This window comes from Mobula birostris, chromosome 25 (genome assembly GCF_030028105.1).
Source record: "Mobula birostris isolate sMobBir1 chromosome 25, sMobBir1.hap1, whole genome shotgun sequence".
Classification (NCBI taxonomy): domain Eukaryota; kingdom Metazoa; phylum Chordata; class Chondrichthyes; order Myliobatiformes; family Myliobatidae; genus Mobula; species Mobula birostris.
Window position 1 is genome coordinate 27,340,623 of NC_092394.1, and position 25,783 is coordinate 27,366,405.

Below are 25,783 nucleotides of genomic sequence, written 5' to 3' on the forward strand. Positions count from 1 at the left end.
GGACCCACGGTCTGCATGAAATCAACCGCCACATTCTTGAATACCCCTTGAAGGCCATCTCGAGCAACTGGCTCTCTCTCTCTCTCTCTCTCTCACAGGAGTTTTGCCCTTTCTCCTTGGAACCATTCATCTGCACAAAGCACTTCTTGCAATGGGGACTCTCCTTCCAAAGGCATTCTGCGGCATCTTCTCTTCTGTCCTGCTCTGCAGCTCCCGGCCAAAGGACCCCAAAGTGGACCACTGTCTGTCACAAACTCCCTCTTGCCTGCTCTCTCTGGAACTTTCTCCAGATCCCACCATCCTGATGGGCTGACACAACATTCCTAAGTTGAACAGCAGGGCCTCTTACCCTTAGCTGAAACCAAAACATTCCGCCAGCGGGATACACTGCTTTTCCAGAAAGCAGCTAAAATGAAATACCTACAGCACAGCAGTAGAAATCTTGATCCAGGGCATTACACAACCAACACACCAAAGTGTCACCACGCATTCTGGTGTCAACATAGCATGCCCACAATTCTCGGCAGAACAACACAGAACAAGCCCTTTTCCTTCCCTCCCCCATCAACCCACCCACATAGACAATCCTCCACCACAGGACAGTCCTATAGGCCTCCAGCAGACTCGCAGACAATGGGCGATACTCTGTCGCCATTATCTCCTCATTCTATACTTTCCCCATCTACAGCAAACTTGTCTATGCCTACCCCATTAAAAGGTTCTTATTTCGACTTAAGCCTTATAAATTTAATGAAATACAAATCTAAATTAATACAATCTTTACTATTTTGCCTAAAGATTGTTTCCCAAGGTGCTGCGTCTAAAACGGAACAGATAGGGTATGATCAAGTGTTTGTCCATCAGACACAACATTCCTTCACTTTAACTCCTTTTGAACCAAGATCCAGTGTTTCATTAACCTTGTTGATTGTTTTTGTACCCATGCACAAAATAAGGCTTCAATGAGCAACTCCGACTCAGAAACTAATGAGACAATTTAAAGAGGGTGATGAAAGCAAAGGAGATTTACTGCCACTTCAGAACAGCCGGAACTTAATCCAAGAGCTTCATTGCTTCACATACTAATGGCTTCAACCAATGCCACTCCTCAGAAAAGTATTCACAGATATGTGTACCTTACAACCATCTTCACAGGGTAAACGCCAACATTGAGCCTCTTCTCGTCCGGTATGGTGTACAAGATCCTACCGCTGTTGCTGGTGATTTCGGTGTCAAAATACACCCACCTGCCCGCAGGGGGCTGCGTCATGAGCAAAATGTCAACCTGCACAGCACAGGAAAGAGCAGAGTGTGAAAATGCTACATTAGGAGTGCAGATTTCAGCAATCCATGCACACAGCATATGGAAACGAGCAGACTTTGCTTTGCTATATTCCTGACATTTCTCCCCAAGGATACAAACTGCTTCAAATCGTGGCTGACAGGAAGCACTGAGAGCTTTACTTGATGGCCACAATATTGAATAGAGAAACTCTAACAAATAAACTTGGTGCTCAAAATAACTCTGCTCTTCCGAGACACCTCATCACAGATTAATGTCCTACAGCACAAAGCCCATTGCCAATGCTCCTCAATTAAACAGGATTTTATTATTTGAAAATCTGAAACTCACTATTATCAATAACTCTGAGAGATAGATTGCTGTGTTCACCACGCCATCACAGCCTCATAAACACACACTTTTAATGCTTTTTCCTGAGCTTACACACTCTCAAGGTAGTTGTTTTGCATTACAAGAGCAATGTATTTGAAAAGCAAACCGATCAAGGTTTCTTTCATGGCTTATGTTATAATCCTTCACTAACTGCTATAAATAGCTCAAAATCTAGTTTACATTCATCGCTGCAGACTCTTCAAAATCATTACAAAAGAACAGCATAAAAGAGCTCTGATATAGTAGTAAATTTCTATAAGATTAACAGTTTTTGGTATATAAAATATCTTTTATTTTCCAAATACAATTTTAACCTAGGCATTTAACAACTATCTTTTAGCAACTAAATGCCCATTTTATTGGCACATCTTAGTGACTATGATTAACCAAATAATTTTTTAATTTACTTATTGAGATACAGCATGGAATAGCCCCTTCAGGCAAGCCCCCTGAGCCACACCGCCCAACAACGCCCCAATTTAATCCAAGCCTAATCACAGGAGAATTAACAATGACCAATTAGCCTACCATCTGGAAGAAACCCACGTGGTAATGGAGAAAAGATACAAACTCCTTACAGGCAGCGACGGGGATTGGAACCGGGTCACTTCTGTGGTAAGGCATTGTGCCACCCCACTATACTATGGAGAACTCATGTGTCCCTATAGTGGTGTGATACATGGAGGTAGCAATTCAATTTAGTTTGAGAGATTAGAGTCACCCAAATTACTTCATTCTATTCCATTGAATCACGTGATGCTGGAAATACTACTGGGATTGACTGATCCTGCCCATAAGGAGAGGAACTTCATTCACCAAATTACGTAGATGGATATTTTCGTTCCCCTTAAATTGCTCCTTGGACTTTTATCTCTCTGCTAAAATAAAATAGAGTAAAACAGCAGCAATCCAGTGCAAATCTAATGGACAAGGACATGTTCCCGTGGTGTGCTTCAGGTTTAAAAGTTATCCCACGTTAACTAGTGGTATAACTAGGATAACATCATATTTCATTGATCGAAATGGGGGGAGAAAAGTACATATAGGACATAGATCATATAACAGCACAAGACCTTCAGCCCATAATGTTGTGCCAAACTCTAACCTATTCCAGGATTAATCTAACTTTTCCCTCCCGCATTGCCCTCCATTTTCATTTCATCCATCATGTGGCTATCTGAGAGTCTATTAAATGTCCTTCAAACATGAGAAAGTCTACAGATGCTGGAAATCCAAATCAACACACACAAATTGCTGGAGGTACTCAGCAGATCAGGAAGCATCTGTGGAAAAGAGTAAACAGTTGACATCTCGGGCCAAGACCCTTCATCAGGACTCAAATCAGATGCTACCTGGCCTGTTATGTTCCTCCAGCATTTTGTGTGTGTTGTCTTAAATGTCCCTGTATGTATCTGCCACTACCACCACCCCAGCAATGCATTTCACACACCCATCACTCTCTAGTTAAAAGAGCTACCTCTGACATCCCCTCTATACTTTCCTTCAATCATCTTAAAATAACACCCTAGAAAAAAAAGGTTCTGGCTGTTCACTCGATCAATTCCTCTTATCATCTTATACACCTCTATGAAGTCACCTCTCATCCTCTTTTGCTCTAAAGAGAAAAACCCTAGCTCGCTCAACCAGTCCTCATAAGATATGCTCTCTAATCTAGGAAATATTCTGGTAAATCTCCTCTGCACCCTCTCTAAAGCTTCCACATCCTTCCTACAATGAGGTGACCAGAACTGAACTTAATATTCAAAATGTGGTCTAACCAGAGTTTTATAGAGCTGCCTCAAGGCTCTTGAACTTAATCCCCTGACTACTGAAGGCCAACAGACCATATGCGTTCTAACCACACTATCAACTTGCACTGCAACTTTGAGGTACCTATGGATGTGGACACTAAGGTCCTTCCATTCCTCCACACTGTGAAGAATCCTGCCATTAACCCTGTACTCTGCCTTCCAAAATATATCACTTCACACCTTTCCGGATTGATATATTTTCTTGAAAAGTACTTCAGGCCAATTGCAGTCACATATCAACAATTTATTATTCCACTCACTTGTTTTTATAGAACAATTGTTAAATAAATTAATATCATTGCATTCACTTTATTGAAGACTTGAGAAATTCTTGGCTGCTTTTCTCTATTAAGGTAGATATAGTTGATACTTAAAGGTAGTTACAATCATCTTAAATTCTCAAACTGAAATTTAATTGGTGAGAAGTTAATTGTTTTGTCATTTAATTACTGGGTAATTACTTAATTAGCATCAGGGGGAAAAATTATTATTTGTTTTCTCAGTGCACTTTTATGCTCAGGAATGCCACAGACATAGAGCTGGAACTGTTTACACGACATAGTTGGTGGGAGGAGGGTGGGGAAAGGGCTTGAAGTTGTTCAGGTGCCAACAGCAGTCAAGAATTCTGTCCAGAACTCAGAGAGGACTCGCTGAGCTGCACAAAGACAGGCTTCTTCCCTTGGCCGGGCTTCTAGAATGAAAGGTCACAGTCTCGGGAAACAGAGTGAGAATAGTGGACTCTCACAGGTACAGCTCTCTACACCGTCGAGGACCTGTACAGGAGGCGGTGTCTCAAGAAGGTGATATCTGTCACCTGGTACCCCCTACCACTTGCTTCTCAATGCTGCCATCAGGCAGGTGGTACAGATGCCTGAAGACCCACAGCTCAAGGTTCAACAATAGCTTCTTCCCCACTGCCATCAGTTTCTTGAACTGACCTGAAAAATGCTAACATACCTTGGAAAATGTTTATTTTCCTCTCTCTCTCTTTCTCTTCTTGCACTAGTGCTGTTATGTTTACCTTGTCATGTAAGTTATGCATAATTTACGTTAAGTTGATGTTAATAACTGTCATGTTTGTAATGGACTGTGCTGCTGCAAAAAGATAATTTTCATGACTTTTTATACCTGTGTATGTTTGCGAATGACAATAAACTTGAACTTGAGATACTTAGAACTGAAATGAGGAGAAATTCCTTCCCAAGACCAGAGTAGCTGTGTAATACTACATGAGACTATGGAGGGAAGATTGCAGAGTATATTTAATAAGGAGATGGATAACTTTTAAATACAAAAGGCTTCAAGGAATACACACTCAAAATATTGGAGGAACTCAACAGGTTAGGCAGCATCTTTGAAAATAAATAAACAGTTGACATGTTGGGCTGAGACCCTTCGTCAGCATGGGAAAGGAAGGGGGAAGGCACCAGAATAAGCAAGTCAGGGGAGGGGAAAGAGGACTAGCTAGATGATGGGTGAAGCCAGGTAGGTGGGCATCGTAAAGGGCTGAAGAAGAAAGAATCTTATAGGAGAGAAGAATAGACCATGGGAGAAAGGGAAGAATGTACAGAGAAAGCATGAGAATTTGCTATTAAGACAGACATTCAGCCATAATTGAATTCAATGACAGAGAAGATTTGAAGGGTTTAATGGTTTACTCGGAATACTATGCTTCTATAAATTTCCTCACAAAGTTCAGCCAAATATTGTAGAATATGGGTTCCAGGCCATTGGGAGGAAAGAAGACTTAATGGGGATTTTGTAAGTTTACAAACGGCATTGACGATTTTTGGGAGTAGAAAGATGAAGGGTCGCTGCCTTCGACTGTTCATTCCTCTCCATAGATGCTGCCTGACCTTCTGAGTTCCTCCAACATTTTGTGTTGGTTGCTCTGAATTTTCAGCATCTACAAAATGTTTTGTGTTTAAGTATCATGAGTGTTACTTTTATTGTTATTGCCTCACACAATGGGATTGGTGCAAGCCAATAGTCCAAGGCAAGATGGCCAGAATTATAGACACATGACCAGTTGTTTATTATTCATTAACTATATTGTTGAATGAGGTTTTATTTTGTAAAACAATAGTGTTCGTAAAATAAAAAATATTTATAATTTCCTGGTAGTAGATAGCAATAGTTTTAATCAATTTTGATTAACATGAATTTGTTGTGCTTTGATAATTTGGGTATTGAAGTCAATCATCAACATTCATCATTTACAATGAATATATTCCAGTCCCTCTGCAGTTTGTTTTTACAAATTTTAGAACATAGAACAGTACAGCATAGGAACAGGGACTTTTGCCCACAATGTTCTGTCAAGCCAGCTATGAAGCAAATTAACCCCCCCCCCCAAAAATCTAATCCCTCCCACCTACACAATGTCCATATCCCTCCATCTTCCTCACATTTATGTGCCTACCTAAAAGTTTCTCAAAAGCCTCTAATGTATTTGCCTCTACCATCATACCAGGCAGTGCATTCCAGGCATCCACCACTCTCTGAGCAAAAAACTTACCCCTCACATCCCCTTTGAACCTACCCCCCCCCCTCACCTTCACCTGGGAATATAATACTCCCTGCCTACTCTCTCTGTGCCTCGCATAATCTTATAAACTTCTATCAAATCTCCCCTCAGCCTTCGCTGCTCCAAAGAAAACAACCCAAGTTTGTCCAGCCTCTCATGATAGCACACGCTGCCTAAGCCAGGCAGCATCCTGGTAAACCTCTTCTGCACCCTCTCCAAAGCCTCCATTCACATTCCTTCCTATAGTTAGGCGATCAGAACAGTATGCAATACTCCAGATGTGGCCTAACCAGAGTTTAATAAAGTAGCTTTATAAATTTTGCTTCATAGATTTGTAACATTGACATTAATTTTGTATTTGTGGAAGCATATCAGCACTGCATTTAACTTTTAAAATATTTTTTGAATAATCTGAGCCCATACAAATTATCTAACAGCTTTAGGGGTCATAGTGTGCTCTCTCACCTAATCTACTGCAGCTGAACACAAGCATAACTCTTTGTATAATAACATCATAATTCTATTCAAATATTCCTCTGGCTACTGCTTTCAATAGGAATGACCTTGAGGATTCTAAGTATCATGTAAGTAATTAAATGCCACAAAGTGGAAACAAAAACTCAAGGTGCAGAAAATCCAAGGATCATTACGGTTTTCAGACATTCATGGTTCATTCCAATATATTTACCTTTTTCTACAAACAGGTTTTTGTCTGCTAAATACCTGTTAAGTGGACATTACACATGAGCTGAGATTACATTGATTACAGACAAGTTTGCCAGCAGCCTGGTAGCATCTGTGTTTTAAGGATTTTTTAAAATTTGCAGCAAATTTTAACATGTCAGATTAGTGTTTATTTTGTGCAATTAATAAAATATTGTAAACTGTCATGCTGGTTTAACTAAAAAAAGACTGTCACTGGGATGTTTTCACTTTTTATACATTCTATATTAAAATTGAAGAGTGAACATTTCTCCCCCAAAGGAAACAGGAGTGATGATGGATATCTGCTGTGTTATCTTGACAGTGAACAAAAAGTCTTTTCAGAAAAGCATCCACTTGGGAGTTCGCAAAATTCTTAATGCAGCTTTATTGATCCAAAGCTCTTTACAAGTGTCAGTGGTGAATAAACTCATTATAGTGACCACTGGAGTTGAATCACAAATCGGTCTGGGAGTTAATCACTGCCAGGTCTGCAGCAAATGTTGGATCAGATCGTGGTCACCAGAAAAGATCTGCTTGTGTTTTTGCTTTGAAAATTGCAAAGTACTTCTTTTGATTTGGCAATGACAGTAGGGAGCAACCTCACACAATAACCATGACAACAAAAGCAACAGGAGCAACACGTCGTCTGGCCATTCAGCTCTCCTCTCACATTCATTAAGATTATTGTCCATTTTCTACCTCAGCACTGTTTTCCCGTAGATAGCCCACATCTCTTGATTCCCTTAAGCTCTATTGGTCACTATTTTGAATGATCTCAGTGTCTAAGCCTCAACACCCTTTGGAGTTAAAATCCCACAGATTTACCACCCTCCAAGTAAGGGAATCTCTCTTCATCTCAGTCTGAAGTGCTGCCCTTCATCCTGAACTCCCCGTTCCGGAGAAACATCTTTGCTGCATTCTGGCCCATTAGCTTAGACCATAAGGTGTAGGGATGGAACCAGGCCATTCAGCCCAAGACTGCTCTGCAGAGAGATGATTGAGATAGTTTCTCTTTCTGCTCAGTTTCGGAGAACTTCACAGGTTGAATTTACACAGTCTCGGCCTACCTGGTAACCCCACTTGGAACTGTGTGACTGATTGTCCTAAGCTCAATGTCTTTGTTGCCTGCCTATCCATATCCACTGGACTATTGTTGCTATGGAAGAGTGGCCAATCTCACCTTCCATACCTGAGAGTGAAAGGTCAGGCAGTAGCTCTTATTACTCCTCTCCCGGAACAGCCTAACGGCCAAAGACCTTCAATAGCTCATGACTGTCAAAGGTCTTTGAATGCTCTTTAAACATCATTATAATCAGGCAAAGATGACAAAAAGGCTCATTTGTATTCCTAAACAGCCATGACCGACAAATAAAGCGTAAGGATTCAATGAAACGGCTGTCAGAAGTACAGATCTGTCAGATTGGGAGAGCTGTAGAATTACAAGAAAGGAATGCAAAGCAACTACTTAGAAAAGCGAACAGACAATATAGGTAAAGATTTGCAATGGATATCAAAGCTAACTGAAAACATTTCTGTCATTATTTTGAAAGAGAGAAGACGGTGAAAAGGAACATTGAGATTAGTACAGGTGATACTATAATAGTTGACTTATTAAGTGAATATTTGTTATCTATTCTCCATAGAGCAGGAGGACTAACTATCAGTAATATTAGAGAGACACAAATAAGCAGGGAAACCAACAAGCCGTCACCAAGTTATGGAAGTCTAACTTATGGATACCTTTATATATGAATGAGCACCCTTAACATTATTAATTTCATAGGTCAAATATACATACATGTCCATTCCAACAAATAGCAGAATGAGTTTTCTTTCTCTCTCCACTTTTAGCATTTTTTTCTTTCTAATGTGTCTCATGAGTATTGGATGACAATACTATGGAGATATATTTACCATTTCAAGATATTGGTGTGTACTTTCTGTCTTACAGACAAAATTAACTTATGGATGTCTGTAAAAATAAAAATCCACTTGTTACCCTGGGATGGCCTGTTCTGGATTTCTTATTTTTTATAATACGAGGTCAGTCAGCCCACTGGGTCCCTGCTGGACTGCCAGTGGAAAAATCCCATATCTCTTTTCCCATCCTCTCTCTCTCCCTCTCCCTCTCCCTCTCTAACAGCTCATCAATATCCATTTTATACTTCCACTATTTAACTGCAGTGAAGTGCGATTTAAAACAGGCATCTGAGGAATATGTGAGGAAATGAGGAAACATGGGAGAAACCCTCATCATCACACAGACACCACCCGAGGACAGGATTGATTCTGGATCCGTAGAACTTACACTAACTGCTGTACCACTCCTTCACTCTGTTTTGAAAGATTTAATTATATAAAATGATTAAATAAAATGGACACCACAGCAGAGTAGCAGTTAGCGTGATGCTATTACAGCTCTGGCGTTCCGAAGCTCAGAGTTCAATTCCAGTGCCATTCTATAAGGAGCCTCTGTTCACCCTCCCTGTAGATGCGTAGATTTTCTCCGGTTTTCTTCCGCAGTCCAAAGATGTACCGGGTAGGCTCATTTGTCATTGTAAATTGTCTCATGATTAGGTTAGGGTTGAGCAGGTTTGTCAAGGGCTGCTGGTGTGGCATGGTTCAAAGGGCCAGAAAGGTCTACTCACACGGGACTGCTAAATAAATAAATAAATGGAATGGAAACCATAATGGGAGTCATCTCCAGGACTGAACAATTTCACTAAAACATATCAAAAATATTTTGGGAAAATTAGAGACCAATCTGCATTTTATGTTTGAATCTTTATATCACTTCCGATGACTCTACAGATTTTGGAAGTTAACAGTAACAAAATGTAACCAAAAGGTTGCTGGTTATTTCATGTCAAGGTAACTAGTGCATGTGTCTTGGGTTAACTTTAGCCAGTTCCCACCCAGAGAGGAGATACAAAAACTTCAGAGAGGAGTTATAAAGACCTCCAAGAGAGCGATGAACAAATTGTCACAAACAATATGAAGATTTAAAACAAAATGAGAAACAATTCCCATTGACGTAAAGATCAAGAAACAGAGCATGGAATGAGGGCAACTGAGAAAGGAACGAAAAGTGCTCGGAGAGGTCGGCAGTGAATGACAGGGGTTTGGAATACTCTGCCAGGAGATCCACCTATGGCATACAAAGGGACTATGCAGGTATGTGAATATAGCTGCAGGGCACTGGGGAGAACACAAAGGACAGGACCTAGCTTGGTTGTTCTTGGACAACCATGAACATAATGACTTCCTCCTGTGCTTTATTCTTTGCAGTTTTGAGATTTAGGTGAGCAACCTGGAAGCAATTCTTCATAAAATTATTTTTTGAAATTAGAAAACCTAAAGATTGTGGATGCTGGGTCAAATAAACATTACAGGACTCAGAAGAACAGGTTTTTATTAAGTAAACTTCGAGAGTTAGAAAGGCATGACGGGCAAAAGGAGAGAAGGCATACATTGGTCAATATCTGACAGAATCAGTGTGAGAGCACACAAAGGCCTTCAGCAACTGTGTACACTGTGTCCCCTCTGGTTCTATCCTCCAGCCCTGCTCTACAGCAGTGGATCCTGCGTATTCTAGACAATATAACTTAAAACAGTTTTTGTTCATATCTCTCTTCATTTTTATAACTTTGACTTTTATTCCTAAACTCCTTCATCTTTGGCAACAAACTTCCACCATCCGCTCTGCCCAGATCCCCCATCAATTTATACGTTTCTACCAAATGTCCCCTCAGCCTTCTCATCTCCAGAGTGAACTGTCCCAGCCCCTTTCATCCCTAGAACCATCTTCATAAATATTTTCTGTATCCTTCCTGAAGTTCACACATCCTTACTATAGACTGTTGACTCAGATTGAACACAGCACTCCAGCTGAGGCTATGTCAATGTTTTATAGAGGATCAGCATGACGTCCCTGCTTCTATACTGAGATAAAGGAAAAATTGTCTATGTCTTACTGACTGTTTTCTCAACCTTCCTGGCAATGTAAGTGATCAATGCACCTGTATCCATAGGCTCCTCTCCTCCAGCTTCCTTATAGGACTGTATTATTTAATATACAAAGTTCAAAGTAAATTTATTATCGATGTGTGTGTGTATATATATATATATGTCACCATGTACATCCTTGAGATTCATTTTCTTGCAGGCATGCTCAATTAATCTATAATAGAATAATAACCATAATAGAATCAATGAAAGACTGCACCAACATGGGTGTTCATTCAGTGTGCAAAAGGCAACAAACTGCAAATACAAGAAGAAAGAAATAATAAATAACGAACAAACAAATAAATAAATAAGCAAGCAAGCAATGGATATTGAAAACATGAGACAGAGAGTCCTTGAAAGTGTGTCCATAGATTGTGGGAGCAGTTCAGTGATGGGGCAAATAAATCAAGTGAAGTTATCCCCTCTGGTTTAAGAGGCTGATGTTTGATGGGGTAATAACTTCTTCTGAACCTGATGGTGTGAGTCCTGAGGCTCCTGACCCTTCTTCCTGACGGCAGCAGCAAGAACCATGACCTGGGTAGTGGGAGTTTCTGATGATCGATGTTGTTTTCCTACAACAATGCTTCATGCAGATCTGCTCAATGGTGGGACGGGCTTTACATTGCTTATTTATTATATATTACCTACTCTTTTGACCAAAATGCATAATTACCTAATATTTGTCTGTATTAAACGTCATCTGCCAATCCACTAACATATATACATCTGCTACATCTACATGTCATACATCTATCATAATTCTCCTCAATATACACAATATTGCCAACTTGTGTATCATCCAAAAATTTAGAAACCGTGGTTGTGACCTGTGAGTCCAGGCCATTTATATAGTTTTTAAAAAAATGAACAGTAGCCCCACATCCACCCACGGAGAATATCACTATTCACCTTCCTCCATTCGTAAACTTTTCAGCACAACCTTCTGTTATCAATTACTCTGGCAATTTTGTTTCCTTGCCTTTTATAACATCATGATTAAATGTTCACTAAAATTAAAAGTTTTTTCAAAGCAATTAAGTTTTCTGACAAAAACCGGTCACAGCAAGCCTCAGGTGCTTCAATTAATTACAAAATAATTCATAATAACAAATCATTCTAAGGGGTATCACAGTTTTGGGAACTCCAACTGAGGTACATTTCCAGAAAGAGGAAGCAGAGCATGATACAAAAGTTAAGGCCAGGGTGTGATTAAGCAGGCTGTATTCAGATAGCAACTGCACAGGTCCACAGAGACTGTTTATACATTTTCTCTATTTCTGCATAAATATGACCTAAAATGTGATCAGATCTTCATGCAAGTCCTAAAACCTGATGAAGAGAACTCAATTAAATAAATAACATGAAAACATTATACTTGTTCATTTATTTATTGAGAAAAATGATCCAATTTTACATGCATTTGTTGGAAAAAGTATGTGAACCTCTGGAGTAATGCTTTCTATAAAAGCTATTTGGAGTCAGGTGTTCCAATCAATGGAATGAGATCGGGGGTGTAGGTTGTAGCAGTGCCCTGCCCTACAAAAAAAGACACATGAAGTTAGGTTACTGACAGAGCCTGCTCTTCTCAAGAAAGATCTGTTTATGTGCACTATGCCTCGATCAAAACAACTTTCAGAGGACCTTAGAAGAAGAATTGTAGAGAGGCATGAAACTGGAAAAGGCTACAAAAACATTTCTAAAGGCTTGAGCATTCAGCAGTGCACAGTAAGAGAAATTGTCTGCACATGGATGAAACTCAGTAGTGTTGCTACTCTCCTTAGGAGTGGGTGTCCTGCAAAGATCACACCAAGAGCACAATGTGCAATGCTGAAGGAACATAGAACATAGAAATCTGCAGCACATTACAGGCCCTTTGGCCCACAATGTTGTGCCAACCATGTAACCTACTCTGGAAACTGCCTAGAATTTCCCTAGCACATAGCCCTCTATTTTTCTAAGCTTCACGTACCTATCTAAGAGGCTCTTAAAAGACTCTATTGTATCTGCTTCCACCACCACCACCGGCAGTACATTCCATGTACCCATCACTCTCCGTGCAAAAATTTACCTCTGATGTCCCCTCAGTACCTATTTCCAAGCACCTTAAAACAATGCCTCTCATGTTAACCATTTCAGCCCTGATAAAAGCCTCTGACTATCCACACAATCAACGTCCCTCATCATCTTATACACCTCTGTCAGGTCACCTCTCATCCTACATCGCTCCAAGGAGAAAAGGCCAAGTTCACTCAACCTATTCTCATAAGGTACGCCCTCCAATCCAGGCAACATCCTTGTAAATCTCCTCTGCACTCTCTCTATAGTATACATATCCTTCCTGCATTGAGGTGACCAGAATTGAACACAGTACTCCAGTGGGGTCTGTCCAAGGTCTTATATAGCTGTAACATTACCTCACGGCTGTTGAACTCAATCCCATGGTTGTTGAATGCCAACACACCATATGCCTTCTTAATAACACTGAAGGAGGTGAAAAAGAACCCAAAAGCAACAGCAAAAAACCTGCAAAAAAAAATTTTAGAACGTGCTGAAGTCTCTATTCATTTGTCCACTATAAGAAAACCACTGAATAAGAGTGGTGTTCATAGATAGGCGCCATGGAGGAAACCACTGCTCTCCAAAAAAAAACATTGCTGTACGTCTCGAGTTTGCAAAAGACCTTCTGGATGTTCTACCATACTTCTGGGACAATGTTCTGTAAACAGTTGACGTAAAAGTTGATTTTTTTGACAAAGGTGCACATTGCTATATTTGGAGGAAAAAAAATGACAAGGCACACCAACACCAAAACCTCATCCCAATTATGAAGCATGGTGGGAGAAGCATCACGGTTTTGTGCTGCTTTGCTGCCTCAGGTTCTGGACAGCTTTCAATCATTGAGGGAACAATTTATTCAAAATTGCATCAAGATGTTTTACAGGAGAGTGTCAGGGTAGCAGTCTGTCACCTGAAGCTTAACAGACGTTGGATAATGCAACAAGACAATGATCCAAAAGACAAGAGTAAATTAACAACAGAATGGTTTAAAAAGAAGAAAAATTGTGTTTCGGAATGGCTGCATCAAAGTCCTAACCTTAATCCTATAGAAATGTTGTGGATTACCTAAAGCAAGCAGTTCGCGCAAGAAAGCCCACCAACAACCCAGAGTTAAAAGAGCATTGTAAGGAAGAATGGCCTAAAAATCCTCCAAGCTAATATGCAAGACTGATCAACGGTTACCAGAAATGTTTGGTTAAAGTTACTGCTACACGGGGGGGGTCACGTCAGTTTCTGAAAGCAAAGGTTCACATACTTTTTCCAATAAATACATGGAATATTGCACCATTTTTCTCAATAAATAAGTGAACAACTATAATTGTTTTATGTTACTTATTTAATTGGGTTCTCTTTATCTAGTTTTAGGACTTGCGTGAAGATCTGATTGCATTTTAGGTCATATTTATGCAGAAATAGAGAAAATTCTACAGGGTTCACAATCTTTCTAGCACCACCGTATGCTTGGAGTGTGGTTATGCAGCCTGTGACAACCAATTACACAGGCTATACTCTATATGTGGTTACATGGACAGTACTCAGATAGATTACATGGCCTGTGCTCAGACAACGTTTAAAAGGACTATGCCCACAGAGTATATACAGGCTGTGCTTTGAAACTGATTATGCAATCAATGCTGGAAGAGTGATTACACTTGACATGATGCAACTACACAAGTTGGTAATTTTACAGGTGCCATGTAATCAGCAAGAAAATGATGACATATAGTTTGCATTTGGAATAATTATATGGATTGTGTTTGGATGTTAGTGGCATAGGCTGCTTTGCAAAGTAACTTCTCTAAAGAAGCCAGTCTGCAAATTTACACTTTCTTACTTCAGCCATCAAGCAGACTTCTGACATCTTTTCAATGCACAAAGGTACCTTAAGGATACCTATCCTTACCCACTGCAGTAAACCCTCTTCTAGGCTCTGACAGGACGGGGTAATAATGGCACATTGTCCACCTTTGTCATCATAAGTCACCATTATTGACAGCTGCACCACCATTCAAGATAACCAGGCTAACCTGCCTAGGCCCCAACAACTCTCCTGTGCCTCAAGGATTTCAATCCCCAACCTTTCAACTATCTTACAACTATCCCCCCTCAATTCAAGACCCTCCCACTAGTTCAGTGATTTACTGTTAAGCAGCCCTCTAACACAGAGCTCCTCGTGAATTTCACTGGTACGGGCAACTCAGACAACTGCAGGACACCTTGCTTATAAATTTGCTGGGCCACTCTACACCTCGAGAGGAACAGTGCACGGGATTCTCCCCTTTGAGTTCAATGGAAGTGAATAGCTGCAAAGCTTCAGCTGAGAACTTGGCAATTTACAAAGAATTTCAGATGGGCTGTTATTTCAGAAACTCACTTTTAGGCGTCTCTCATAATATATTTTCAACTGCTTTATTTGCTTGGTAATTTAACACATGCAACAGTATCTCAGTGTGCTTGAATGTAAGTCATAATGTTCTAGTGCACTGAAGTTGTTTAAAGTTCACTCCCATTTTCACTCATTTCTCACATTTTGTAGGGCTGCAGCAAACATTGGGACAGCTTTCAACACTGTACAATCAAATGTTTTTGTACCTTTTCTCCAGTCAAGGTGACCATGTCGAGAGGACCATACATAAACCTCCCCACCAGCGTCTGAGAGATACCTTCCACCACGATGACATCATTGGCTCGGTGATTCGCTGTCACATTCTTGGAAAAGAAACAGAATTTGAAAACACATATTTTTAAACACGTATTCTCTCTTTACACATCACTGACCAGGCAGTCTGCAGAATGCAATTCTTCTTTGGGCAAAAGCAGGAAGGTACAGTGGCAGAACTTATGGAGTTACCTCACCATCCCAGTGACCCCGTTCTCTCCGGTGGAAATTGCACATTCTCTCTACAATCACATGCACATTGTCATGGTCCTCCTACTTCCTCCCATACCCCAAAGACATGTACGTTGGGGCGGGGGGGGGGGGGAGGCAGTTTATTTGGCACAGTATGTTGCCCCAAGTGTGCAGGTGAAAGCGAATTTCAGGAGTGGATGAGGAGAATGCAGGAAGTGAGAAATTGGTCCTTGATTTTGTGGGCTGAAGGGCCAATTTCTGTGTAGTTTAACTCTATAACAAGAGTACATCATCTGTGGAATACAAGAGGGCTGAATAGAACAGTATAAAATTAAAATAGCAATAAATTAATCATTGATCAATCATTGATAAATTAACCATTTACCCGGGAGATTGGGTGGTATATAAAGCAGGGTATGGTGGTGGAAAAGAGGTCATCTCATGAAATATGAGATCACTGCTTTTCCATCACTCGGTAAGCTAAAGTAAAGTATTTAGGCATCAGGAGCTAGATACTAGGCAGGAATAAGTAAAGTACATACTTGAAAATCAAAAAAATCTGCAGATGTTAGAAATCTAAAAGAAAAACAGAAAATGCTGGAAATATTCAGCAAATCTTTGGGGTTATCAAGAGAGTCAGGTCAGAAATCTGGCATCATAACTAGAAACGTTTGATTTTTTTTGACCGTCATTCCATTTATTTGAGCAATGGTGTTGTTCAAAGCATGAATTTCTCAAAACACGACCATAACAACTAAGAAATAAGCAAAGTATTTTAATAAATAAGTTCACTACAGTTTGAATTCCACAATTGCACTGGGCTTCCTGGATTCATGTGTGGCATTAATTGTTTAAATAAGATTCACTACCGGGGCTATCCAATGAGTAAAACATAGAACACAGCAGCACAATACTGAATCTACAATGCTGAGCTGACTTTAAGCTAAGGTTCAATTTCACAATCCCCCCCCCTCCCACCCCACATAGCCCTCTATTTTTCTATCATCCAAGTGTCCAAGAGTTTCTTAAATGTCCTGAATATAGCTGATTCTACTACCACCTCTGCCAGGGCATTACACGCACCCACCACTCTCTGTGTGATAAACGTAGCTCTGACATCCCCGCTATACTTTCCCCCAATCACCTTAAAATTCTGTCCTCTTGTATGAGGCACTTCCATCCTGGGACAAAGTCTCCGGCTATCCACTGGAAATATGCTTCTTATTGTCTTGCACACCTCTATCAAGTCATCTTTTTTTATTCTCGGAGCCTTATCTCCCTCAACCTCTCCTCATAAGACATGCTCTCTAATCCAGGCAGCATCTTGGTAAATTTCCTCTGCACCCTCTCTACAGCTTCCACAACCTTCCTATAATGAAGCAACCAGAAATTAGCACATTATCGCAAGTGTGATCTAATGGGTGTTTTATCAGGGTGCAATATTAACTCGTGCCTCTTCAGCTCAGTCTCCTGACAAATGAAGGCCAACACACCATACACCTTCTTAACAACCTTATCAACTTTCAGGGCAACTTTGTGAAATCTATGGATATGGACCCCAAATTCCCTCTGTTTCTCTACATTGCTAAGAATCTTGCCATTAACTCTGTATTCTGCCTTCAAATTCAACCTTCCCCACTTTTATAGAAGTGAACACCATCAACCATTTATCAGCACAACTCTGCATCTTGTCAATGTCCTGCTGCAACCTACGGCAACCTTCTACAATATCCCCAATCCTACCAACTTTAGTATCATCTGCAAACTTACTAATCCACCCTTCCACTTTCTCATTCAGGAAACTTATAAAAATCACAAACAACAGAGGTCCCACAACAGATCGCTGCAGAGTACCACTGGTTACTGACCTCCAGGCAGAAAATGCTCCATCTGAAACAACCCTCTACATTCTATGGGCAAGCCAACTTTTAATCAATACTACCATACAAAATGCTGCAGGTACTCAGCAGGCCAGGCAGCCTCTATGGAAAAGAGTAAACAGTCAGCATTTTGGGCCAAGACACTTCATCAGAACTGGGGAGAAAAGATGAGAAGTCACTGTAAGAAGGTGGGGGAGTGGAGGAAGAAATACAAGGTAGTAGGTGATTAATGAAACCAGGAAGGGGGAGGTCTGAAGTAAAAAGTTGGCAAGTTGATTGGTGTAAGAGATCATGGCTGGAGAAGGGGGAATCTGATAGGAGAGGACAGAAGACCATGGAAGAAAGGGAAGGGGGAGGAGCACAAGAGGGAGGTGATGGGCAGGTGAGAGAGGGAAAAAGGAATGGGGAATAGTAAGGCGGGGGGCAATGCCAGAAGCTCAAGAAATCGATGTTCATGCCATCAGGTTGGAGGCTACCAAGGTGGAATATAAGGAGTTGCTCCTCCAACCTGAGTGTGGCCACATCTCGGCAGTAAAGGAGGCCATGGACTGACAGGTCGGAATGGGAATGGGAAGTGGAATAAAAATGTGTGGCCACTGGGAGACTCCACATTTTCTGGTGGATGGAGCGTAAGTGCTCGGCAAAACTGTCTCCTAATCTACGTCAGGTCTTACTGATAATCAGGAGACCACACCCAGGGCACCGAACACTGTATATAACCCCAACAGACTCACAGGTGAAATATCACCTCACCTGGAAGCAATATTTGGGGCCCTGAGTGGGAGTGAGGGACGAGATGTAGGGGGTAGGTATAACACTTGCTCTGCTTCCAAGGATGTGCCAGGAGGGAGATTAGTGGGGAGGGACAAATGGATAAGGTAGTCATGTAGGGAGTGATCCCTGTGGAAAGCAGAAAGTAGGAGGGAGGGAAAGGTGTGCTTGGTGGTGGGATCCCATTGGAGATGGCAGAAGTTATGGAGGATTATGTGCTGGACACAGAGACTGGTGGGGTGGTAGGTGAGGACAAAAGGAACCTTATCCCTGGTGGGGAGGCGGAAGGATGGGATAAGAGCAGACATGCATGAAATAGAAGACATGCGGTTGAGGGCAGAATTGGTGGTGGAGGGAAAAAAGCTTCTTTTTTTGAAGGAGGACAATATATCCTTAGTTCTGGAATGAAAAGCCTCATCCTGAGGGCAGATGCTGTGGCGACTGGGGAATTGAGAAAAGGGGACGGCAAGGCATAAGATCACTTATGTGCTCTGGTCATATATTAGCTCTGGTTCTTTTGCACAAGTGCTACCTGACCAGCTGTGATTTTCGCACACCTTTGTTTTTTATTTCAGGTTTCCAACATCTGCTGTACTTCTGTTTGGCATTCAGCATCCTTGAAGAGAAATGAAGATTTGAAATTCTTCATCAATAAACAAAAAAAAAACATGAAAGTGGGCTGAAGTACTGAAGTAAGGAAACCAGACCAGAGATATTTTACCTATTCAGGGAAGAAGCAACGATCAAAGAGTCTTTTGTTTCTAGATTATTTGCTGCCAGTTATTTGGTAGCAAACTGAGTTGGGGCCATTGGGATAGACAAGAGTGTGTTTTGTTAATGCAGTATTTTTTTAGGAGTTTGTATATCTGCCTAAAAACCAGCTGATATTTATATACTAAATATAACAGAAAAAGCACTTTACAGGCTTCCATTAAAACAGCACAAGTCGCAAGTGGCAAGACAAGAACTCTTTTGTGAAATTAATAAGTCTCTAAAATGCTTATGATATATCAAAGTACATTAGACAGCTTAAGTGAATTTCTACTTAATGGTTTTATGCCACCAGGCCTCATCAGGCAGATATATTAGAATGCCATGTGCATTACAGCATGACCTGAAATTAGCAAAACAAAAACAAATTGAAAATTCATCTAAAACAGTCTTTCTAATGGATCATAATAGAAAAAATTTAAAAAACTAATTTGCAGGAAAAAAATAATCAGGAACAGAAAACGGCCATTTGGTTCACAAAGCCTCCTTTGCCATTTAATAAGATCACGGCTAATTTTGACTATAATGTCAATTCTACATCCCCATATGCATGTGGCCACCCTTCCGCCCTCTTTCATGTCAAGAAATCACTTGCCCCTGCCTTAATCATAATAATCAGAAACTCTGTTTCCAACATCCTTTGAAGAAGAGAAATTCAATAACACAAGGTCATTAGTGAGAAGAAAAAATTGATTTCATTTCAGTCTTGAATGGAGGACCCCTGTTTTTTAAACACAATTCCTTCATTCTAGATTCTCCCACTTGAGGATCATCCTTTTTTACATTTAACCTATCAAGCCTCCTCAAAATCTTGTATGCGTCAAACACTCCTCTTATTCTTCTAACTTCCAGTGGATAGAAGTCTTTCCTTTCCAACTTTTCCTCATAATGCAACCCAGCCATTCCAGGTAACAGTTGAGTAAACCTTCCAATGCGTCAACATCTTTCCTTTAAGAAGACTTTACACTATACTTGGATGTGGCCTCAGCAAATTCCTATATTATGGACATCTAACCAACCTGTGTTAAGTTGTTTTAGACCGATGTGAGTTGAGAGTTAAAGGGCAAAAGTTTAGGGGTAACATGAGGAGGAACTTCTTTACTCAGAGAGTGGTAGCTGTGTGGAACGAGCTTCCAGCAGAAGAGGTTGAGGCAGGTTTGATGTCGTCATTTAAAGTTAAATTGGATAGCTATATGGACAGGAAAGGAATGGAGGGTTATGGGCTGAGTGCAGGTCAGTGGGACTAGGTGAGAGTAAGAGTTCGGCATGGACTAGAAGGGCCGAGATGGCCTGTTTCTGTGCTGTAATTGTTATATGGTTTATATGGTTATATTTCATTTGCTTTGTTAATACTAGCGTTCTACATACTAACATTCTGCAAATGATGCATTAGGATATCCAGACCTTTCTCTATCTAACAGCAACACAATCCCTCACTATTCATTCATTTTGTTTATTATGCTCCTTTTCACATTCCCTGCCAAAGAGGATATGCTTTCATCAAGTTTAAGCACAGCTTTAAATATGAAGCGTCCTGATGAGGAGTTAAATAAGTGGGACGGAGGAATAGAGGAAGAGTGCTATTCTTTAAATTAACCCAGAACCTGAGCATCCAGATAAAGTAGTCATTTTCCTTCAGTCAGCTCCACTTTGCAAAGGTCGATACAGAAAAAAACTCTTCATTTTCATCTTGCAAAAAATCATACAATGCATAGAGAATGAGTATATATTATAATCTATTTACAGCACGGAATAGGCCCTACCAGCCCTTCAGGCCACATTGCTCAGCAATCCCCTGATTTAATCCTAATCTAATCACAGGACAATTTATATTGACCAATTAACCTACCGACTGGTACGTCTTTAGACAGTGGGAGGAAACTGGAGCCCCTGGAGGAAACCCACACGGTCACGGGGAGAAGGTACAAACTCCTTACAGGCAGCAGCGGGAATTGAATCCAGGTTACCTGTACTGTAAAGCGTTGTGCTATTCACTATGCCACAGAATATAAATATAAAATATATTTTACCGTTACAAATTTCTTTTGGGTGACAGGTGGAAAAAGCACAGAATTATCTTACATTTCAAGAAACCTTGGTCAAGATTCCTTTGAGCCATAATTTGTGTTTGTTCGAAGGCTGTGGGTAGGAAGCATACTAGCAACTGTTCAAACAAATGTTTGGTTTAGTCCTCATGGTAGATATCAGCATACAAAGTGCATTTTACTCAAGATACACGGCAAAAAGATTGCCAATCCTCATTCCTATTCTGACACATTGGTCCACTCTCAGGCTGGAGGAGTATCGCCTTATATTCCGTTTTGGTAGCCTCCAGCCTGACACCATGAACATCAACTTCTCTAATTTCCTTCCTCTCCTTTCTCTTCTCTTTTTTCAATCCCCATCTGATTCCCTTCTTACCCCTTCTCTTCACCTCACCCGCCTATCACCTCCCTCTGGGGATCCTCCTCCTTTCCTTTCTACCATGGGCCACTCTTCTCTCCTATCAGATTCCTTCATCTTCAGCCCTTCACCGTTTTCCACATATCACCTCCCAGATTCTTACTTCATCCATCGTTCCCCACCCACCTAATTTCCCCTTCACCTGGATTCACCTATCACCGGCCAGCTTTAACTCCCTTCCCTTCCCCCCACCTTCTTATTCTGACTTCTTCTCCCTTTCTTTCCAGTCCTTATGAAGGGTCTTGGCCCAAAATGTTGACTCTTTATTCCTTTGCATGGCTACTGCCTGACCTGCTGAGTCCCTCTAGTATTGTGTGTGTATGTGTGTTACTTCAAATAAACTGAAGCAATCTCTTCAGTTCTGCTTCTGACCATTAAGAGGCAGTGTTGCAGTTTGTTTAAAAAGCTGTGATCATCATGTACAAACCGACACTGGGTCACAAATAGCATCTGGGCCAATAGCCTGTTATTTCCTTAGTCACTTCTTTACATATTCAAACTCAATTGACACAAACCCTAAGCTTCACGTGTGTTCGTCTGCGAAGCCATTTCTCCCGAGGACTTGACTCACTGCAAGCAGATGAATCCTTGTCGTCGTTCTCCTTTATGCTCACACTTTCATACCTCATTACCTGCAATTGCAAAAATTCAGCCATAAATACAAGAGCCTCGGTATCACACACTGGGACACAGTACAACCTCTAATACAACCCATGTTAGTTACAGCAGTCTCACTGATAAACCATACAGAAAACTATTATAACATTTAATTATTATAACTATTATAAACTATTAATTCTCGGCACACAGAAATTGCTCTAATAAAGAAGGAAGACATTATTTTTCTACTGCAAATGGTGATTAACTATCAGAGGTTAATTTGCACTCAGTATTCCAAGCAAGCTTTATCAGCTTATGCTAAAATGTAGAGATGAAGTTGAGCATGCGGCTCTGTAGACACTGAAACAGAATATTTTTTCATAAATATATAAGCTATTCATTACTGACATCACAAAATATAGCATTAAACTGTGCTTTAGACTGACCTCCTCATGTAAATCCTATTTACAATGTAAATTTTCATCAGTGGGGGTCCTAAAGCAACATAGATACCTGTTGGTTTCCTCTAACAGATAAAAACCTGGATTGGCAAAATCCCTCCATTGTCCCATTGTTCACGAGGCAATGCCATATTCCCCCATTACCCGAGATTTACCAGACTGTTAGGTAGAATAGGAACACTGACTAATTTTCACTGACATAGGGCAACTCTGGAAACTTGAAATTCAATCACATATTTGCTGTCAGGACAATTGAAAATTGATTGTTTATTCTCAAGTGAAGTGTGATGAAGACCAGTTCCAGTCACTTCCAAACTTTTCCTATGCTACATCAACAACTACATTGGTGCTGCTTCCTGCACCCACGCTGAGCTCGTTGACTTCATCAACTTTTCCTCCAATTTCCACCCTGCCCTCAAATTTACCTGGTCCATTTCCAGCACCTCCCTCCCCTTTCTTGATCTCTCTGTCTCTATCTCTGGAGACAGCTTATCTACTGATATCTTATATAAACCCACTGCTTCTCACAGTTACCAGGACTATACCTCTTCCCACCCTGTCACTTGTAAAAATGTCATTCCCTTCTCTCAATTCCTCCATTCTCGCCACGTCTGCTCTCAGGATGAAGCTTTTCATTCAAGGACTAATGAAATGTCTTCCTTCTTCAAAGAAAGAGGCTTTCCTTCCTCCACCATCAATGCCATGCCCACTCGCATCTCTTCCATTTCACGCACGTCTGCCCTCCCCACATCCACCTGCCACCTCACAGGAAGATAGGGTTCTTCTTGTCCTCACCTACCACCCCGCAAGCCTAGCACATAATTCTCCATAACTTCTGCCATCTCCAACGAGATCCCACCACCAAGCACATCTTTCCTTCCCCACCCCCCTCCCTCCACTTTCCACAGAGATCACTCCCTATGCAACTCCCTTGTCCATCTGCCCCTCCCCACTGATCTCCCTTTTGGTACATATCCTTACAAGTGGAACAAGTGTTACACCTGCCCCTACACCTCCACCCTCACTACCATTCAGGGCCCCAAATGGTCCTTCCAGGTGAGGTGACACTTCGGCTGTGAGTCTGTTGGGGTCTTCTACTGTATCCAGTGCTCCCGGTGTGGCCTCCTGTATATCGGTGAGACCCGATGTAGATTGGGAGATCACTTAACCTAGCACCTATGCTCTGTCTGCCAGAAAAAGTGGGATCTCTCAGTGACCACCCATTTTTAATTCTACTTCCCACTCCCATTCCAACATGTCAGTCCACGGCCTCCTCTAATGCCGCGATGAGGCCACAGTCAGGTTGGAGAAGCAACACCTTATATTCTGACTGGGTAGTCTCCAACCTGATGGCATAAACATTAATCTCTCAAGTTTCAGGTAATTGTCCCACCCCCTCTCCTTCGCCATACTCCATTCCCTTTTCCTTCTCTCATTTTATCTCCTTACCTGCCCATCACCTCCCTCTCATGCTTCTCCCCATTCTCTTTCTTCCATGACCTTCTGTCCTCTCCTATCAGATTCTCCATTCTCCAGCCCTTTATCTTTTCCACCAATCGACTTCACAGCTCTTTACTTCGCCCCTCCCCCTCTCCCGGTTTCACCTATCACCCACTACCTTGTACTTCTTCCTCCCCTCTCTCCCCTACCCTGACTCCTCATCTTTTTCTCCAGCCCTGATGAAGGGTCTTGGCCTGAAACGCTGACTGTTTACTCTTTTCTATAGATGCTGCCGGCCTGCTGAATCCCTCCAGCACTTTGTGTGTGTTGCTTGGATTTCCAGCATCTACAGATTTTCTCTTGCCTGTGTATTATTTGCACCTTGGTGTGATTTCCGTGCCAGATCTCCATGGCACAGAATTCTCCGGGAACTTGAGCCAGATCGTCATGGAGAAGCCAGTTGTTTGGCTCTCCCAGGAAAACTATGATCTCATCGGTATGGTTTTGGCCCAGGATACCTGCATTGTGAATGAAATACTTACCTTTATTGCTGTCCCATCCTCCTCCTAGTGCACTGATCCTCTCCTTATATCTACCCCAGAACCCAATTTTCTACCTTCAGCACATTAACCCCCTACAGTGAGAATGCAGGACCCCAGACACACACATCATCACTCTCCCCCACTCCCCTTCCCCCACAAATGAACATGCCAGGCTCATACATTCTCCTGCCACTTGCAGTATGCAGGGCTCTAACCAATCTACACCCATCCCTCTACCATTCAGACTCAGCACAACCACTGTGACCCTGTGGCTGAGTCTGAAAGTGGGGGTCTGTATGGTCTCTGTGTCCTGCCTCATGCCTCAGGAAGATAACAGTGGAGATCCAGCAGCTGAATTGGTCATTGATGACAGACACACTGACTAGTGTGCAGTCAAATTTCTAAAACTACAGGAATAGATACAGGCTTAGACTGAAGCTCAGGGCAAATGCAACACGAGCTGGATGTGGCTCTGCAGTGCCAGGCTCTGATTCAATGCAAGCCCAGCTCCTGGGTGCTCTGTAAAATGAATTAAACACAGGGCAGGTGACAGGTCAGACTGAGTTGGGCTGAGTGTTTAAGTTTGACAGCACTGGCCAGGCGTGCAGTGGATTCAGGGACCTCACAACCAGTCTCAATGACAGGAACAATCCTAATGACGTCAGATGAGAAGACGGCGATGGTAGCCAATTATAGCAGCCCAATGGGATTTACACACACTGAATTCCTGCAGGTAATCAGATTGGAGAAAATGCTGGCACTGCCAATCATTTTCCTTTTTGCAGGCTGCTCCAAGTCTTCGGAGAAAGAAAACACTGGTATTTAAACTATGTACGAAAGGATGTAGAAACAGAATAAAAATGCAAAAATAAAACGTAAACAGGAGGCCTGTTTTAAATGAAGATCTTACGCTCTCAAATACTATGCATTATATTCTTTAAATAGTAGCAACTTTATTTTAAAATTTAGTGATATTGATGAAACAAAATGTTGCAACAAGGTTCCCGTGGAGAACTTCCTATATCAGTTGCTGGAATATTCATTCCTGGTGCTTGCATTAATATGACAGTATTAGCACTTTAATCATTTGCTGAGCAAATACAAAAAATAAAATAATCCCCATAATTCAATTACAACATTCAATTTTGCCAGTGCAACAATCATATTTCTGTAGCTTTGTAAAAAGCCACCCAGAAATAACAACTTCGTGTATCAATCCT

General features: G+C 41.3%; 1 protein-coding gene across 4 annotated transcripts in view; it reads right to left on the bottom strand.

The window, feature by feature from the left end:
• pitpnm3 (PITPNM family member 3) overlaps nucleotides 1-25,783 on the bottom strand; it is a 647,225-nt gene that overhangs the window by 40,507 nt on the left and 580,935 nt on the right. For all 4 annotated transcript variants that reach the window (XM_072243575.1, XM_072243576.1, XM_072243578.1 and 1 more), the window contains exons 13-15: nucleotides 22,036-22,152; nucleotides 15,377-15,493; nucleotides 1,137-1,285 (exon numbers count right to left, since the gene is read on the bottom strand). In XM_072243575.1, coding sequence (XP_072099676.1) covers nucleotides 1,137-1,285; nucleotides 15,377-15,493; nucleotides 22,036-22,152 — 383 coding nt within the window. The remainder of the gene's footprint in view (nucleotides 1-1,136; nucleotides 1,286-15,376; nucleotides 15,494-22,035; nucleotides 22,153-25,783) is intronic.